At 36.5% G+C, this 19,122-nt stretch overlaps 1 protein-coding gene across 1 annotated transcript; it reads left to right on the forward strand.

Moving 5' to 3' along the window:
• Window positions 1-1,440: 1,440 nt before the first annotated feature.
• LOC133180410 (uncharacterized) lies at window positions 1,441-2,163 on the forward strand. Its single transcript, XM_061314941.1, has one exon. It carries the CDS (start codon window positions 1,441-1,443, stop codon window positions 2,161-2,163), a length of 723 nt encoding a protein of 240 aa, XP_061170925.1.
• Window positions 2,164-19,122: the final 16,959 nt, after the last annotated feature.

A 19,122-nucleotide genomic window follows, 5' to 3' on the forward strand; every position in this document is an offset into this window, starting at 1 on the left:
TTAATTCCGAGCTTATTTGTACCTTATTTCAACACCTCATGTCAGTCGTAATGAACACACCAGTTCCAACAAACAACAAAATTTATTAACCTTTGTATAGACAAAAAAAAATATAGTATAAAATAAAATAACTGTAAATACCTGCCTTGTAGAAAAATCCTAACACCTGTATAAAAATCACCCCCCAACCTAGCGTACGGAAATGCTAGCCCAACCTAGCCGGGGGAAAAGGCCTAGGGTAATTTAGAAAAACCCCTTATTTATTTAAGAATACCTTAAAACCAATCTCCTAGCTTTTAGATTTATGGCTTAATAAATTTAACAGGAGCAATAGACGACAAATTAGTCAAAATGCCTAATATCTTAACATAATTTCTAGTGGTGCAACCTGTTAAATACCTAATACACCTTTATTAAAGTGAGAGAACTTACAGCAAATTAATGCTTTAAAATTTTCCTCACGTGTCTAACAGTTACACGGGTTTATATATGTAACGTATATATTGTATTCTAAGATTATTCCTATCTCCTGTGCGCCTCTGTAACCACGGGTTTGCGTGCTATATCTTTATGCACTTTGTTTATACTAGCCAGTCTGCAATAAACTCACGTAGAACACACACGTGTTAGAACCATTACTTTACATGGTGTCAGAAGTGTTTTTCTGAGAATCTCTGGATTTAAGTGGACACTATGGGTGACGAGGGAAACGCAAATGCTTCCGTTCCCACTGTTGTGAATCCATCAATTCCAATACCTGGAAAATTGGATCTCAAGGGAAATCTCTCAACAAACTGGAAAAAATTCAAGCGGATGTGGACTAACTACGAAACTGCATCCAACGTAAAGGAGAAAGACAAAGAGGTGAGAACTGCTACCTTTCTAACATGCATTGGACCTGATGCATTAGACATTTTTTATGGTCTCCAGTTTGAGAATGAAGATGACAAAAAAGATATAGTACTTGAAAGATTTGAAGCCTTCTGCATTGGACAAACAAATGAAACCTATGAAAGATATACGTTTTATAAACGAGATCGGGAAACGACTGAAAATATTGACACATATGTGGCAATTCTGAGATAATTTGCAAAAACGTGCAAATTTGATGCGCTGGAAAATGACATGATCCGTGACAGAAATGTATTAGGAATACGGGACAATGGCACGCGAAAAAAATTACTTCAGGAACCGAAGTTGGACTTAAAGAGATGTGTTGACATCTGGAGGGCCAATAAAAAATCCACCTCCCAGCTTAAAACTATGGAAGAGGTACATGCCGTAAAAATGATATCGCCACGCAAACCGCAGACATTTACAAAAACCAAACAAACAAGAAGGAAAGAAATTAAACAATCTCCGACTGCCCCTACAAGTCACAAAGAATGCCTATATATATTGTGGTAAGGAACACCCCTTTAGAAAAGAATTGTGTCCAGCATGGGGAAAAAGGGTAGAAAATGCAGCCAGATGAACCACTTCTCAACGAAATGCCCACTACTCCAACCAAGGCGTGGCCACATCAAACAAATCAACAATGGTACAAGTGATGAGGAATTCATCCTCATGATTGAAAACGTAAATTCCATTGAGGAAAAACTCTATGCAGAAATCCAAATTGAAGGGAAAACTGTGAGATTCCAGTTAGACTGTGGGTCAACCGTGAATGTACTACCCGAAGAAATCTATAAACAGGTATGCAGTGACCCTCATCTCAGCATGCTTCAAAAAGCAGACATGACTCTTGTCATGTTTAACAAAACTGAATGCCACCTTCTTGGCAAAAGAAGACTAAGTGTGCGAAATCCCAAAAACAATAAACGTTACAACATTGAAATTGTTGTTGTTCAAGGAAATTTGAACCCAATCTTAGGAGCAAAGGTAATTCAAGGAATGAACATGATTACGGTCAACAGAGAAAACATTGCTGCCGTCGACTCCGAGACTCAAAACAAAAGCATTCAAGAGAAATACAGCGACGTATTCAATGGTCTTGGAAAATTAAGTGGAAAGCTGCATCTTGAGATTGACAGTTCGACTGCTCCCGTTAAACTTCCCACTAGAAAGGTCCCGATCGCTATGAGAGCTCCGCTAGAAAAAGAAGCTCTACAGACTGACAGACCTAGGTGTGTTAGCCAACTGACTGGATTTCCTCACTCGTAGCCGTAAGGAAGCCCAGTGGGAAAATGCGACTGTGCATTGACCCAAAGCCGCTAAACAAATCCTTGAAATGTAACCATTACACAACACCGACTATAGAAGACATATTGCCAGAACTGAGCAAAGCTAGGATTTTTTCTGTTGTCGACTGCAAAGATGGTTTCTGGCACATCGTTCTGGACGATGAAAGCAGTCTTCTGACAACATTCGGAACACCTTGGGGTAGATATAGATGGCTCCGCTAGCCTGGTTCCGGCCTACCCATAATGCTACGCACAGTAGGCCTGGCACTCACTGTTTAATGGAAACGTCCAGCTAACCAGTTCAATATGGCCGCCGCCATGGTAAGTACACGAGAACAGAGATTATATCGCGATTTCTCTTTAAGTTTGCTGTGTCGGTTTTGATATTTTTGTGTTTTACGAGTCATACACGTTTGTTCTAACGGCCAAAATAAAAATTTCAAGATGACATAGCCTAATTACGGAATAGTCTACGGATATAAGCGACGAGACTCAAACATGTGATTGTGTAATATTTGACACTTGAATGTTACCTCGATTTCTTGGTATTTTTGAATGAAAATACATCCAAATTTCACCTAAATTTATTGTTGAGTAAATATTGAAGGCAACCGATCATCTCAAATCTGTTGTATCCTTGTATACTGCTGTGGATCACACCTTACAAATTTTTGTAGCACAATGTAGTGCGGCACGCTTTTGAAGTGTGCAGATGTCAGTTCAAGTCTGACCAAAAATAATTTATCGTGTGATTTAACATGTAGTCTGCACATGGATACAGTTGATGCTAAAAAGAGATGGTTATATGAAATAAAAAGTAACACATATAGAACTGGACAATCTTTTTCTCAGTTGAATTGCCAGAATATAAGGCTTAGCGTGTTATGTTTATTCACCAATCAAGAGCCCTCAGGGAGCAAATACTATTGTTACAGTATGATTACAATTGCAATTACATAATATTAAAGTATATTGTAATATGAAATAATGATAATTAAATCTATCATGGAGGTACGATTGAGAGATATTAGCCTTAGATATACAGTGAAGCCTATTTTGGTATATTTTGTAATTTTTAAATAGAAAACCATAACCTAAGGATATAGCTATATTGGAGAAGAAAATTTAAAAAAATGACAAATACTATACATCATGACAACATTTAGTTTTAGTAATTTTATTACAGTCTTTTAAAGGAGGTATTTTCTTGTCTAAAGATTTTGTCCCAACAGTTATTGTGAGTGCTCCACTTGCATAGCATATTTGAATTTGAGAGCATGAACATTATTCAAATTTATTATACCTCTACTGATTTTTTCCCTACATAACATTAGATCGTTAGGTGTGACTAATTCCCTAGAAATCGTTATCAATGGACTAATTCCCGTGCGTTAGTCAAGTGATCTAATCCCTGCATCAAAAGCTAATTCCCGGTTATCCTTAATCCTCTAGATTTTATTTTTACATTGGTATGATTCGTGAATGGACTAATCCCTGTGTGTTAGTCCAGTGAGTTAATCCCTGCTATGAAATCATGCTATCTGAATCCTCTAAATTTTACGTGTGTATCGGTATAATAAAACAGTTAAAAGTATATCATTGCGGGAGTTAGCAAGATTCCAGTTCCCCTCGACCAGGACTATTTCCCTCGGCTTCGCCTCGGGAAATGTAGTCCTGGCCTTGGGGAACTGGAATCTTGCTAACTCCCTCAATTAACTTTCCTCTTGAAGAAAATCCAAAGCATTTTATCTTTATCTGCCACATTGAGATTAATTAACACCTCTGTCTGGAAATGAAGTTTGTTTTGAAGTTAAGGTCAATTCTAAATGATATTTACATTCTCTGAAATGTGGATTTATATAATGTTCATACTTTATTTTGGTAAAATACACAATGAGTTATGATTTTATTGAATTCTAAAAACAAGATATAGATAAAGATATCGTTTTTATTATTAGATTCTTTTTTAGCTCACCTGAGCCGAAGGCTCAAGTGAGCTTTTCTGATCACATTTTGTCCGTCGTCCGTCCGTCCGTCTGTCTGTCCGTCTGTAAACTTTTCACATTTTTGACTTCTTCTCAACAACCACTGGGCCAATTTTGACCAAACTTGGTACAAAGCATCCTTGGGTGAAGGGGAATTTAAATTGTTAAAATGAAGGGCCAAGTCCCCTCACAAGGGGAGATAATCAAGAGAAGACAAAAATAGGGTGGGGTCATTAAAAAATCTTCTTCTCAAGAACCACAGGGCCAGTAAAGCTGAAACTTATATGGAAGCATCCTGGGGTAGTGTAGATTCTAAATTGTTCAAATCATGACCCCCAGGGGTAGGGCGGGGCCACAATAGGGAATCCAAGTTTTACGATGAAATATATAGGAAAAATCTTTAAAAATCTTCTTCTCAAGAACCACTGGGCCAGAAAAGCTGAAACTTATATGGAAGCATCCTAGGATAGTGTAGATTCTAAATTGTTAAAATCATGACCCCCGGGGGTAGGGCGGGGCCACAATAGGGAATCCAAGTTTTACACTGCAATATATAGGAAAAAATCTTTAAAATTCTTCTCAAGAACCACTGGGCCAGAAAAGCTGAAACTTATGTGGAAGCATCCTGGGGTAGTGTAGATTCTAATTTGGTAAAATTATGACCCCCAGGGGTAGGGCGGGGCCACAATAGGGAATCCAAGTTTTACATTGAAATATATAGGAAAAATCTTTAAAAATCTTCTTCTCAAGAACCACTGGGCCAGAAAAGCTGAAACTTATGTGGAAGCATCCTGGGGTAGTGTAGATTCTAATTTGTTAAAATTATGACCCCCAGGGGTAGGGCGGGGCCACAATAGGGAATCCAAGTTTTACATTGAAATATATAGGAAAAATCTTTAAAAATCTTCTTCTCAAGAACCACTGGGCCAGAAAAGTTGAAACTTATGTGGAAGCATCCTTGGGTAGTGTAGATTCTAAATTGTAAAAATCATGACCCCCGGGGGTAGGGCGGGGCCACAATAGGGAATCCAAGTTTTACATTGAAATATATAAGAAAAATCTTTAAAAATCTTCTTCTCAAGAACCACTGGGCCAGAAAAGCTGAAACTTATGTGGAAGCATCCTTTGGTAGTGTAGACTCTAAATTGTTAAAATCATGACCCCCGGGGGTAGGGCGGGGCCACAATAGGGAATCCAAGTTTTACATTGAAATATATAGGAAAAATCTTTAAAAATCTTCTTCTCAAGAACCACTGGGCAAGAAAAGCTGAAACGTATGTGGAAGCATCCTTTGGTAGTGTAGATTCTAAATTGTTCAAACAGGACCCCCCGGGGTAGGGAGGGGCCACAATAGGTATTACAAGGGGGGGGGGGGGGAATCTGGTAAAGAACAGCATGGCCAAAGTTACTCAGGTGAGCGATGTGGCCCATGGGCCTCTTGTTTTCTTTTTTTCTGCCTTATGTAAATTCAAGAATACTAATTATTTTAACAGGTATTCAGATAATAACCTCATTCTATCATTGCTGAAAAAGTTCTTATTGTAAACTTAGAAAAAAATGGTTGAGAGAGCAGTATAATTAATCCCGTGGGTTTGATTATCTTGCTGGTTTGCAGAATATTTTAGAGGGTTATCTTTCTGTCACTTTAAGATTAATTAATACTTTTGTCTGCAACTGATATTTGTTTTGAAGTTAAGGTCAAGCCTGGGTGATATTTGCATTCACTGAAGGCTGGCATTTTAGAAAACACATGCTTCATTCATTTTTAAATATACATTTAATTGAGTTATTATAGATATGATGTTTTTTACTGCCTTATGTAAATACAAGGATACTATTTACAGATTGTTGGATATTTAGCAGTTGCTGTTGCTTATTCTTTATATATTTTGAAATTTTTTGGAATCAAGTAAAATTCTCATTCCCTAATCTGCACCCTTATATTTCTAACCCTTGGCGGGGCCCTTGCTGACTGGTCAGATTTCTAGTTTATTTTAAAGTCATATAACTTATAGCAGGAGTTAAAAATAAGGAATAAGTTAAATATCTTTAACTTCTTAAAAATTAAAAATAAAATATTATTGACAATTAAACTAATAAAGATCATAAATTTTAAATGTTCATCGCTTTATTCGAAACTGTATGGCTCGACTTGGGGTTGAGACGTTTTTCCCCAAAGTCGGCTGGGAATTATGATATGCTTCCTTCCCCATCCGACCGTACTTCCTGATCTCGTGAAACTGTCTCTGTTCTTTCAAGTGATATGCACAAATTTCTGCCTTCTTCTCTCCTCCGTTTAGCCTCCTGTAACCGATATTCGGTTCTAGAAGCACTTTCAGGGGTCAGGGGCATCATTCCCTTCCCCGGATCAACATGTCTGATGTTCCTGACCCATTTTTCCTTGAGCACTGATTGGGGTTTTTTTGGGATGTTTTAGTTGGAGATGTCTGCTTGTCTGGTTCTTCCTGGAGCTTCCGAACCGGCAGATGTGGCAGGTGAAAATGCAAACATCTGGACTGTGAACTTGGCTCCAATGCGACCTTGTATCCTTGATACTCCTAAGGAAGGTGTGGCCTCCCTCTGCTGTACAGACTATCCCCCTCCTGCCACAAGGGCGAATGTCTCTCTCTAACTCCTCCATTTCCTCCTCAGTGACCCGAAGTTCCAAAATGTCCATAAAGGCTATCTATCAAAATAATTGTACAACAGATATTAGATTTTTTTTAAACAAGAGGCCCAAGGGCCTTAACGGTCACCTGAGTACAATACAACAATTTAGAGGATCCATAAACTGATAAATGAAGCTTTAATTGTTGCCCAAAAGCAAGAAAAATAGTATGATAAGCATCAACAAAATAATTGGTATAGAATCTATCTGTCCCCCCATTTATCACTACCATGCAGAGTATTAACAAAATGCCTATTTTTAATCCCAAATTACTACTTCTCACTTTGGTTTCTCTTGGCCTTTGAAGAACAATAAAAAAGACAAATTATTTTTGCCTCACTTTTATTCATCTATTATTTCGAAGCCTACTTGATCATTAAAACTATGAAAGTACTTTTTGTATTATACAATAAATATTCTTGCATAATTCTCTTATTCTATTTACCTTTCAAATACATTATTTACAGTGATTAATTATCAAAGGTGAATGGCAAAGGGGAATAACTTTGCTCAGCAGAATACAAGTTTATAGAGCCCTGGCCAGGATCAGAACACTTGACTAAATAATGCAGGTGTTCAAAATTCTGGTAAAAATACCGTTGCATATTAAAACTTTTACTCTGCTTGTCTCGAATATGCCCAGAAGCATAGAAGATTTTCAAAGAAATGCATGTTCACTAGATAATTAAATAAATAAACCCCCCCCCCTTACAACAGAACATCTTACCCAGGGGCCATGAACTCGCAATTCTGGAAGAAACACTTTGATCATCATAACTATACACTTGTTTCTTTGCTTTATTACCAGTAGTAGAAAAAATATTTTGAAAGAAATGCATTTTCACTATAAAATTAATAGAGCCCCCCCCCCCCCTTCACCAGAACCCCTGACCCAGGGGCCATGAATTTCACAATTTTGGAAGAGACATTCTTCCTTATCATAATCATGCACTTTCTTTGTTTGAATAATACCCAAAAGCAGAGAAGATTTTCAAAGAATTTATGCATTTTCCCTATATAATCAATAGAGCCCCGCCCTAACACCAGAACCCTTCACCCAGGGGCCACGAAGTTCACAATTTCTGAGGACGCAGCCATGTTCATCATAACTATGTACTTAGTTTATCTAATATCCAGGAGAGAGAAGACTTTCAAAGAAATCATGCATTTTCACTATATATATATCAATTGAGCCCCACCCTGACACCAACAACCCTGACCCAGGGACCATGAAATTCACAATTTTGAAAGAGGCAACCATGCTCATCATAACTATGCACTAAGTTAGTTTATTTAATACCCAGGAGCATAGAAGAAGATTTTCAAAGAATTAATGCAAATAATCAATAGAGCCCCTCCCTAACACCTGAACCCCTGACCCTGGGGCCTTGAAATTCACAATTTTGGAAGAGGCACTCTTGCTCATCGTAACTTTTTACTTAGTTACTTTATTTAATACCCAGGAGCAGAGAAGAAGATTTTCAAAGAATTAATGCATTTTCACTATATAATCAAGAGAGCCCTGCCCTAACATCAGAAACCCTGACCCTGTGGCCATGAAATATACAATTTTGGAAGAGGCACTCTTGCTCTTCATAACTATGTACTTAGTTTATTTGATACCCAGGGGCAGAGAAGAAGATTTTCAAAGAACTAATGCACTTTCACTATATAATCTATATAACCCCGCCCTTGCACCATAACCCCTGACCCTGGGGCCATGAATTTCACAATTTTGGTAGAGGGCTCATTGCTTATTACAATCATGCCAACAGTTTGACTGCTTGATATCCAGGACTAAAGAAGAAGATTTTTAAATATTGCATTAATTTTGGTGGTTTTAGCCCCACCCCTCAGGCCCCAGGGGGACAGAGACCATGAAATTTACAATTTTTGTTCCCCTTTACCCATTGATGCTATATTCTAAATTTGGTTGAAATTGGTTGAGCGGTTCTAGAGAAGAAGTTAAAAATGTTCAAAAGTTAACGGACGACGACGGACGAAAACGGATAGCAGTAGGTCACCTGAGTGACTCAGGTGACCTAAAAAACAAATCAATTATACCAAGGTAATACCAGAGTACAGGAATAGGGCGCTAACAGTCAAGCTGTTTTTAAAATATTCCGACTCTTTTATATAATTATGAAATAATAGATAAAACAAAATTCCAAATGCTAATTACACAAATTTGAAATTACAAATTATTACGGAGATTTAAAAAAAAAAATATGTAACTTCCAAATAACAGATAATTTTGAAAAAATTCACTTATCTGAAAGAAATTTGAATAAAGTTATGGTGAGTTGATTTCTCTGGGTTTAATTGTTCTCCCAGCTCTAGTTTTTACAGGAGATCTTCGATCAGGTTGCACCAAAGGACTATTTGGAAGTGGTTCTGCTGTTTCGCTCAAGGTTCCATCAGAAGTTTGGTGTTCATGATCTTCCAACCAATTGACTGGAGGTTGTCTCCCTTGGAATGGTTTCAAATGATTCACATGGACAGTTATTGAGATACTTTCAGAGTTTAACTGGATTTTATAAGTAACATCTGAAATTTTCTGAATAATGAGGTATGGACCCGTCTAACCCTGACCTAATTTATTTGACATTTCTGGTAAATACCATCTCCAAACCCATTCACCTGGTTCAAATTCTCTAGGTTTTAACCCTTCTCATAATAATGTATCTGTCTCTGAGCAGCTATATCTAAATTCTGAAATGCAAACTCAAACGCATTGTTCATTGACACTTCTAACCATTTTACATACATTGATTGATTGATTGATTGTATGTTGTTTTACGTCCCATTCGAGAATTTTTTACTCATATAGAGACGTCACCATATACCGGTGAAGGGCTTCAAATTTTGACCTTCACTCGGCACTCAGGGCCATTGAGCAGTGAGGGATCTTTATCGTGCCAACGCCTGCCGTGACACGGGGCCTCGGTTTTTAAGGTCTCATCCGAAGGACCCGCAACTTTCACTTCAAAGTGCCGAGCGCAGGGCGAAGGAACAGTTGCTACCTATTTTTACCGACTTAGGTCTGTCGCGGCCGAGATTCGAACTCACGACCTTCCGATCACGGAGCGAGCGCTCTACCGACTGAGCTACCGTGAACGGTACATACATTGAAGGACACAATTTCCCTGATTTGCTGGTGGTATCCCAACCATGATATCTAAAGGGTGTGAAATTTCCCGCAAGTTTGGCGTGCACTTTATACTTATAAGAGGGGTTGCACGATCGGCCATGATGAGGAAAGGTAAATGGTCATCCCAGTCATCTTTATTTTCATTGCCAAAGGCAGACAACATGGCAATCAGAGTTCTATTTAAAAAGCTCAACAAGGCCATCAGATTGTGGTCTATATGGAGTAGATCTAGTTTTCTCTATGCCTAAAAGTTTACAAAGGTCAGAAAATAATTCAAGCTCGAATTCTCTCCCCTGATCAGTATGAATCTGATTTGGAATGCCAAAACGTGAAATAATTCAGTAGCAAGTTTGTCAGCAACTGTAAGGGCAGTATGATCAGCTGCAGCGTATGCTTTTTCCATTTTGAAAAATAGTCATCTACAACAATGATATACTCATTTCCACTACTGGTTGTAGGTAAACCACCTAAAATAGCTACTGCCATTCTGTCTAAAGGTTTTGTAGTTTGAAGGAGAGAAGACTGAAGTGGAGATCTTCCAAACCCTGGACCTGGTTTTCTACGTGCACAAAGATCACATGATTGACACCATAATTTAACATCATTTGACAAGCCAGGCCAAGAGAACCTTCTCTTGACAGATTCCCATGTTTTATCTCTCCCTAAATGACCTGAAATTCTGGAATTATGTAGGGTTTCCAAAATCTTTTCTCTCAGAATTTGAGGGGCAACAATCTGTAAAATAGTATGACCTTGTGGATCTTTTTCACTCACTCTGTATAAAATTTCATTAGAACCAATTTCAAACTCTTCCCACATTTGACATAAAGTTCGAATTTCCTGGGAAAATGAACCAATAGTTTGCCTGTTTGGTTTACTGACTTGTTCAGTTTCGAGTTGTTTGAATTTACCAATGTTTTTGCCTTCATTTTGCCATTCTTTTATTTGAGCAGGACCCCAAATTTCAACCCAATTTGATGATTCAGGAGTATTGTCATGAGCTTGGACAGGATATATTCCCTGATTAGAATGCTTAGATTCTTCTTTAAGGAATTCTCCTTTTTCAGCCTCAACCTCCGAAGTTAAATTTTCACTAACATAGATTTTTGAAATTTTGAACCACAATCGGGGCAATTTTCTCTTGTACATTTGCACTTGACTGGAATTCTGGACAACCCATCAGCATTTCTATGCTGAGTACCTTGACGATTTTCTATGCCAAAATCAAACATTAATAATGCTTATCCATGGAGCAATCATTCCTTCAGGAATTTTAAATTTTTATGCCATTTGAGTGAAGCATGGTCGGTTCTAATCAAAAATTTCTGACCAAACAATTTCTGAAATGTTACAAAAACACTACAATAGCCAAAGTTCTTTGTGGGTAGTACAGTATTTTCTTTGAGAGTTTTGTAATGACATAATGCTATAACTCTTTCTTCTCCAAATTGTATTTGAGATAACACACCACCCGACCCAGTTTCACTGGGATCTGTGTCAAGTATGAATTTACCATTTGCAGTAGGGTAGGCCAAAATTGGGGCAGAGATCAATAATGTCTTCAGCTCATTAAAAGCTTTTTGGCAGTTATCATCCCATTTAAACCTTTTGTTTTTCCAAGTGAGTTGACTCAATGAAGTTGCTATGGGTGAAAATTTGGAATAAATTTTCGATAATACCCAGCTGTACCTAAAATGATCTGATTTCAGTAACATTTGTTGGAATAGGCCAATTTTGAACTGCACTTATTTTCTTTGGATGATCTGATTTCAGTAACATTTGTTGGAATAGGCCAATTTTGAACTGCACTTATTTTCTTTGGATCACTGCTAATTCCAGCTTTTGAAATTCTGTAACCTAAATATGAAACTTCAGTTTAAAACAGAAAACACTTTTTGGGTTTGAGTTTCAAGTTCGTTTTTCGAAAACACTCAAAAACTTCTTTAAGATTTCTCAATGAAATTTCAAATGTACTGCCAAAAACTATGACATCGTCCAAATACAGTCCCTGAAACGTTCTACTTTCCCATTTTTCCGTTCGCTCACCGTTCGTTCACCGTTCGTTCAGCGTGCGTTCACCGTTCGTTCACCGTGCGTTCACCGTTCGCTCTCCGTTCACAGTTTTGCGTTCACCGTTCACCGTGCGCTCGCGTTCACCGTTCACAAAGCGTTCAGCGTTCGCTCTTCGTTCCGTTCACTTTGCGTTCACCTTGCGTTCAGCGTTCACCTATCGTTCAGTTTTCATTGCCATTCGGAACTCCCAAGTGAAAGGACTTATCTTTTTGTAGGTAAGGAGTTACAGATTTTTTTAATTTAATAACTAACATATCGTGTTTGAAGAATCATTATTTCATGGGGGAAAATATCTAAGATATATATTTTTATTATTCTAACTTAGCTATTAGGTTATTTATTAAATTACTCTGGAAAATAAATGTTGTTATAAGCACATTCTGTACCTATGTAGAACGATGCTGAAATATTAAATTTAACTAAGGGCAATTTTGTTGTTTTGTTAAAGACGACAAATCGTTAATGGAGATATAATTATCCAAGTCAAATAATTACGCAGCAAAATTACGAAAATATTTATTTCTAACGCGTTTTTTAATTCAATTACTACAGAAAATATGATAGAACTAGTTCTGAGAGTTATACATAGTACTGCGGATATCCTGTTAATTTTTTATCTTTGGAGCGAATTAAATTGATAGTGTATTTAAAGGAAATATTTATTTAAAATGTAATGCACTACAGAATTTTCGCTACTATAATACATGTATGTAAAGTCTATAGTTATAGAGAAAAAAATTCTTTCTTCACCGTTACTTTATATGTTTGCCATTCGATATGATTAACCCCGCCCCCCCCCCTTCCCCTAAATCGGTTACTTAGTCAGTACTCTATTTCCAGGAAATTTTAATTAACCTGTTAAAAAAAAGTTAAGGTCTTTTTTAGAACAAAAATTTCAGTCTCAAAACAAACATGCATCTAAAAAAGTCACAAAACAATAGTAGTTCACAATGTACACGTGTCGGCGGTGGTATTTGAAATTGGCAAAGAGTATGTTTCAAATTCAAGTGTTAATGCCCAATATATTTTATTCATTTATTATTCAAATGTTGGTATCAAATCTAGAAATGATAAAAATAAATGTTATAACTTGTTGGAAATACTCGCACTTCGTCTTCGATGTGACGAAACTTTCACACCTGCACAGGGTCGAATGATTTTGATTGACAGGACAAGCACGTGGACTTCGTGTGAACTTGAAGCAGGAAAATAAAAACGAGTAATACTGTCAAACAGATGGATATGATTTGTTGATTTTAAAAAAGTTACTTTCATTGTCTAATATATTTAGAAAAAAATTTCAGAGTTATTGTTTGATATAGGTACAAACATTTAGTGAAGCCTGAAAGGAAGGGGGGGCTAAAACTGAAAATCTCTCTCTCTCTCTCTCTCTCATTTGTCTGTTTAATAAAAATTATAACAGCATATTACTTGAATATCAAGTTCTGAAAATTGAATTTATAACAAATAAAATGAATATGTATCTTTGTATTTTCTTGTCCGAGTATAATCACGGCCATCTACAGATACATGTAGAAGTCTGCTCAATAAATCATCATGAAAAATAGAAATGACACATAATATATTATTGTATTAAAAATTTAAAATACGAGCGTATAAATGCAAAACGTCCACTGACCTTTGTAATTAATTTTTTTCATTACCTTACATGAAATCGCCTTGACACGGAGATATATGAATGGATGTTACAATCGCTTTAATTCATTCTGTAAGTCAGAAGTTTTCTCTGATTTGTTATCAAATAAGAATAAACATTTTTATTTTCCAACTAAAAAAAATATCTTTTATATATCTTTTATACTTCAGCGTTCGGCAACAATTGCAATGTTTTAATGCGTTAAAAATCGTATGATTAAAAACTTAATGTGCATGAATCGTCTTTCTTAGGACAATTTTGGAGAATTTATTTTTTTACTTATTTATTCATTCATTTATTGGTTTACTTATTTATTTATTTATTATTTATTTATTTATTTATTTATTTTTGGCACCTGACATTATAATACAATAAAATAGTCAATGCAAGGAAAAGATCAGAGGCATTCCGAATATATCGTTCATCTTGCGTTCACCGTTCGTTCACCGTTCACTTTGCGTTCGCGTTTGCGCTCCGTTCGCGTTCTGCGTTCGCTCACCGTTCACCGTTCACACATCGTTCACCAAGTTGCGTTCAGCGTTCACACATCGTTCACTCACCGTTCGCTCTGCGTTCGTTCAGCGTTCGTTCACCGTTCGTTCAGCGTTCGCTCACCGTTCGAGTGGGAAAGTAGAACGTTTCAGGGACTGTAACATAAGCATCTTGTCCAATTGAGTCCCTCTACACCAAATTCATAAGGCGTGAAATAGTTGCAGGGGCATTGCATAACCCAAAAGGCATAACATTGAAATGATACAATCTCCTGTGAGTAATAAAAGCAGTTTTGTTCTTATTTGACTCTTTCAATGGACATTGCCAATACCAACTAGCCAAATCTAATGTGGAAAACCATTGTGCACCTGATAATGCATCATGCGCAACATCTATTCTGTTCAAGGGATAGGCATCCTTCTTTGTAATGGAATTTAGTTTGCGAAAATCTATACAAAATCTGGTAGACCCATCTGATTTTGTAACCCAAACAACAGGAGCAGACCATGGACTATATACTTGGCTCTATCATTTCCTGTTCAAGCATTTTGTCAAGTTCTTGTTCTTCAATTTCTTTTTGTTTTGGAGATAATCTCCGAGGAGGTATTTTAATAGGACCTTCACACCTGGTATCTATGCTATGTTCTACCAAATCAGTTTGACCCAGTTTCCACCAGGTCTCTTAAAAATGTCTTCAAACTCAAGCAACAACCTCTCAGTTTTCTTTTCTCTTTTCCATTTAATTGATTGGAACTTTTGTCTAATAAAGTAGCCAAATGTTCGGGAAGTTTTGGAACTTTTTGGTTGAAATTTAGAATGAAGCTCTATTTGATGCACACTCTCAACTGGTTCTAGATATGCTATGCAAGTACTTCTGTTGATTTTAACTGACCTGGTTGTTAGATTAAGAAGGGAGATAACTATTTTCTCCCTCTTTGGATCAACTAATGTTTTTGCCATTAACAGACCATTGACATTGACAATTTTTTTAGGTTCAACCAACCCATTTGTACCAAGTTTCCCTTGAATATACCCTGCAACAAAATTCTGTGTCAGGAGGTATTTTACTGGTATCAATAAGTCTTATTCTGGCACATCTAAACAAAGTTTTAGGGTTTTCAGAAAGAGGGAAATTTTATTTACCTATTTTCAAGGTTTCATTTTGGAAGTTTACAACTCTTTTATATTTCTTTAGGAAATTCACTCCCAATATACTAATATCACCCTCCAACTTCCCTACAGGCATTTGTTGTTCAAAAACAGTATCTGAGTTACATAAACTAAATGAAAAATTTGGCATTCCTAGTATTGGGATGGATTCACCTTTCGCACACAACAGTGTTTTATTTACACATTTCATTAGAGACAATGTTCAGCAATATCCCTCCTTCTCTCCCTTCGACCAACGTTTAATATATGTCAATTTCTGTAACGTTGATATTTGTAATTTTAATGTGTACCATGGCGTTGAATATAGCATACCCATGTTTTGTTAGAAAGTTCCCTTCTCAAAATTGCTATTTTTGTAACCATGGCGACACTGTTCATTGAAATAAAAATACTAAAATATTGAATTTTGTATCTAAGTGTTCTTTACATGTGTACCAAATTTTATTGAAGTCAGGCAAAAACTGTAGGAGGGAAAGCGATTTGAAAATTGCTGAATGTAGTATACCCGTGTTTTGTAAGGAAGTCCCCTTCTCAAAATTGCTATTTTGTAACCATGGCAACACTGTTCATTGAAATAAAAAAGCTAAAATAAAGAATTGAGTATCTTAGTACACTCTAAAAGTGTACCAAATTTTATTGAAGTCAGGTAAAAACTGTAGGAGGGAAAGCGATTTGTAAATTGCTTATAATTACGACAATGAGACAGCTGTAAAGCTAAAGTCTAATACACGGACATTGTGTAATTGTATAAACTCTTTCTATCAAATGAAATTGACCAGTATAACTAAAAACTAATTGTTTGAATGCTTTGTTTTAATAGTATAACTAAACCCTCTGTAATGGAAACATTATTTGTAAATTTGTTTGTATTTCTGTGATGTAAAAGGGTGGAAAACATATATTTTGGCAATTATGGGTCTCATTCGTTGCCATGGCAACTACGACGTCATTTTACTCTGCATAATTAAATACTTTAAGATTTTACCTTTCAGAAAATGTGTAGGTTGCTTTATGTAAAAGAAAATGTTAAAATTTCAATTTGAAATATTTAGGCAGTTGGAGAAAAAAAATGCAAAATCTCTGGTAGTTGAAGGGTTAAACTAATAGCTAGTTGCTGTGCTTTTTCAGCACTGGTCCAGCCATTGTACATAGAAACCCATTCAAAATGTTGTAAATAAATTTCAAGATCTGATGTACCATCATAAGATTGTGGTTCTTTTTCTTTTTTTGCAAGTCTGGATGATCTAGAAAAATAACCATGATCAGATAACTCTTGAGGCATTGTTTGCACATGTAAGCGCGTAGGAGTTACTCCCCTTGATTGCATTTCATACGTGTTGAACTGGCGCGCAGGCTACGGCAATACGTTTTCATGATTTATTTCACCCCTTACTTGGGAACCCTAATGTAAATGTGATGAATGTAGAGACCGTTGTGTAGGCAGAGACGTAACAGAGTGTCCTTGATCACTAGGTTGTAAAAACCTTTCGTTACCCAAGGTATCTCTTAACTCTGCGGGGTATGTGTGCGTGGTATGTCTCCAGAGTGATCTGAGTCAAAGTGCACCCGTGCGGGGATTTTTAGCAAAGTATTTTGATTGTCCGAAATGAGTGGAGTGCTAGTAAAAATATTTGGGTTTTGTTTCCGAATTCCACTGGTGATTGGAGTTTCGTTTACATTTCCAACACCAAAGTTCCGAAATTCTTTTTCTGAAATTGATTGATCGTGTTCTTGTAAATTTGCATTGTCACGTTCCGAAAATTCGGAAAGTACAGGAAACATTTCTTTAATTTTTTTTCTACTTTAAACTTTTCTGTATCAGGTACACTCATATCAGTAATCACTCTTTGTTTTGATTGCAGCGCAAGTTGGTTTTGGTTCAGGGGAATCTAAGTCATATTGTAACGAACAACTTTCATTGCAGGGTCACCTGTGAATGGACTATGGCTATCTTTAAATTACATTGACCGAGTTTCGTCTATTGTCTGATGCATTGTGTGAACAGGTGCGATATAACTCTCGCCAGCTTGAGAAGCGCATGCCGCACAATCTTGATACGACTCTTACCTGTATTAGAAACACGTGGATTTTTCCATAATATGTCTGAATCAACAAAACACTGTTTAGATTGACCCTCGGGTTCTCTAAAAAAATCTTCGGGTTTTGCTAAACCGTTTGCATACGGAAATTGAGCCATTTAAAGTCCGAAAACGAGTTGATAATTGAAACAGATTATATCAAAACAGCTGCCGACACTGAATGTGCGTGGGCGAGAAATACACAAACCCTTTAATTTCATTTCTTCGGAAAAGAAAAGTTCGTCTCTTTAATACTCTCTGAATGTCCGTCCTTGTGATTAATTTTTCTATGAATTAATGAATGGTAATGGATTTCTTTTCCTCAGAAACATTGTCTTTTTCTTCCTCATTACTGTCCTCGGCACTCTCTTCTGTTTTGTCACAATCCACAGAATATTTTGATGGCTCGAACTCTTCATCAGATGGAATATCTTCATAAAAATCACTGCTCACGGTAAAATCCATACCTAGATCATACGAAAATTTGGAATATCTTCGGGTGAAAGGTCATTTAAAACTTCCATTAAACTGTGTTACGAAAAATAATGTCTTTGAAATTCCTTGTAAATATTCGTTGTCAAATGTCACATCGATAAACTTTCTTCTTGAAATAATGGTGTTTTTCTAAATGTCTTGGTAAACTCCTTTTATATTTGTACGTAATATTGCAGTCAAAACATTGCAACATATCCATATAGAAGTAAATTTTAAGTGTTTATTTACTAAATTGTGTTGGTGTTTTTATAAGCCTGCCCAGTCTTGTTTTCTTGGGTTCCATCTGGGTTGGGGTTGATATATTCTCCTCCCTGCTCCTCTCTAACAGTATACCCTGGGTCTTGTCTTTAACTGGGAAGGTGTTTTCGGCTTCAGAATTTCCAGTGTTGTTAAATTGATCTTCAATGTTCTCTACAGGGATTTAATCACTTGGACATAAATTTGGAATGATGACATCTGGTTCACTATTTGTAGGTTGTCTTGTTCACTATAATGGTTCAAGATTGTCCGCGAATTACAACAGGTTTTAAAGAAATAGAATGTCGAATCCGATATAACGCATCAACGAGTATTTCAGTCACTGCCCTATGTCCACTCCAATTTCTGGCAAGTTTAAGTTTGGTTCCTAATATTTGTTGAGGTTGGAAACGACACACAGTATCAACAACACAGTACTGAATTTTTCTCACATTTTGATCATAATTTTTCTTCTGAGTTTGGCTACTTTTCTTGGTTTCTTCTCTAGCAAGTTCATGGCATTTATCTAATTTTCGTTTCCACTCACGAACATAATCATGATAATTGTTTGAATCACTAATTACACTATTATCCTGATCAGAGATAAATCAACCGGCATCCCTATTTTTGTTCCAAAGAACATTCGGTAGGGACTTATTCAAGTTATTTCATGCACAGTACTGTTGTAAGCCATTGAAATTCCATCCATGAATTTGTCCCAATCATTTTGATGTATGAAAATGTATTTTGACAGAATATCTTTGATTGTACGGTTCAACCTCTCTGCCATTCCATCTGATATTGGGTGAAACGGAGTTGTACTGGTTTTATGAATTACAGGTAATGAACACAAGTTTTGAAAAAAGCTGACTTTCGAATTGTCGGCCTTAATCTGTATGTTATGCATAAAGGAATCCATAACGTTTAATCCAT

Source organism: Saccostrea echinata, unplaced genomic scaffold (assembly GCF_033153115.1).
Source record: "Saccostrea echinata isolate AGI-Se365-2 ecotype Australia unplaced genomic scaffold, CSIRO_AGI_Sech_v1 ptg000006l, whole genome shotgun sequence".
Taxonomy (NCBI): Eukaryota; Metazoa; Mollusca; class Bivalvia; order Ostreida; family Ostreidae; genus Saccostrea; species Saccostrea echinata.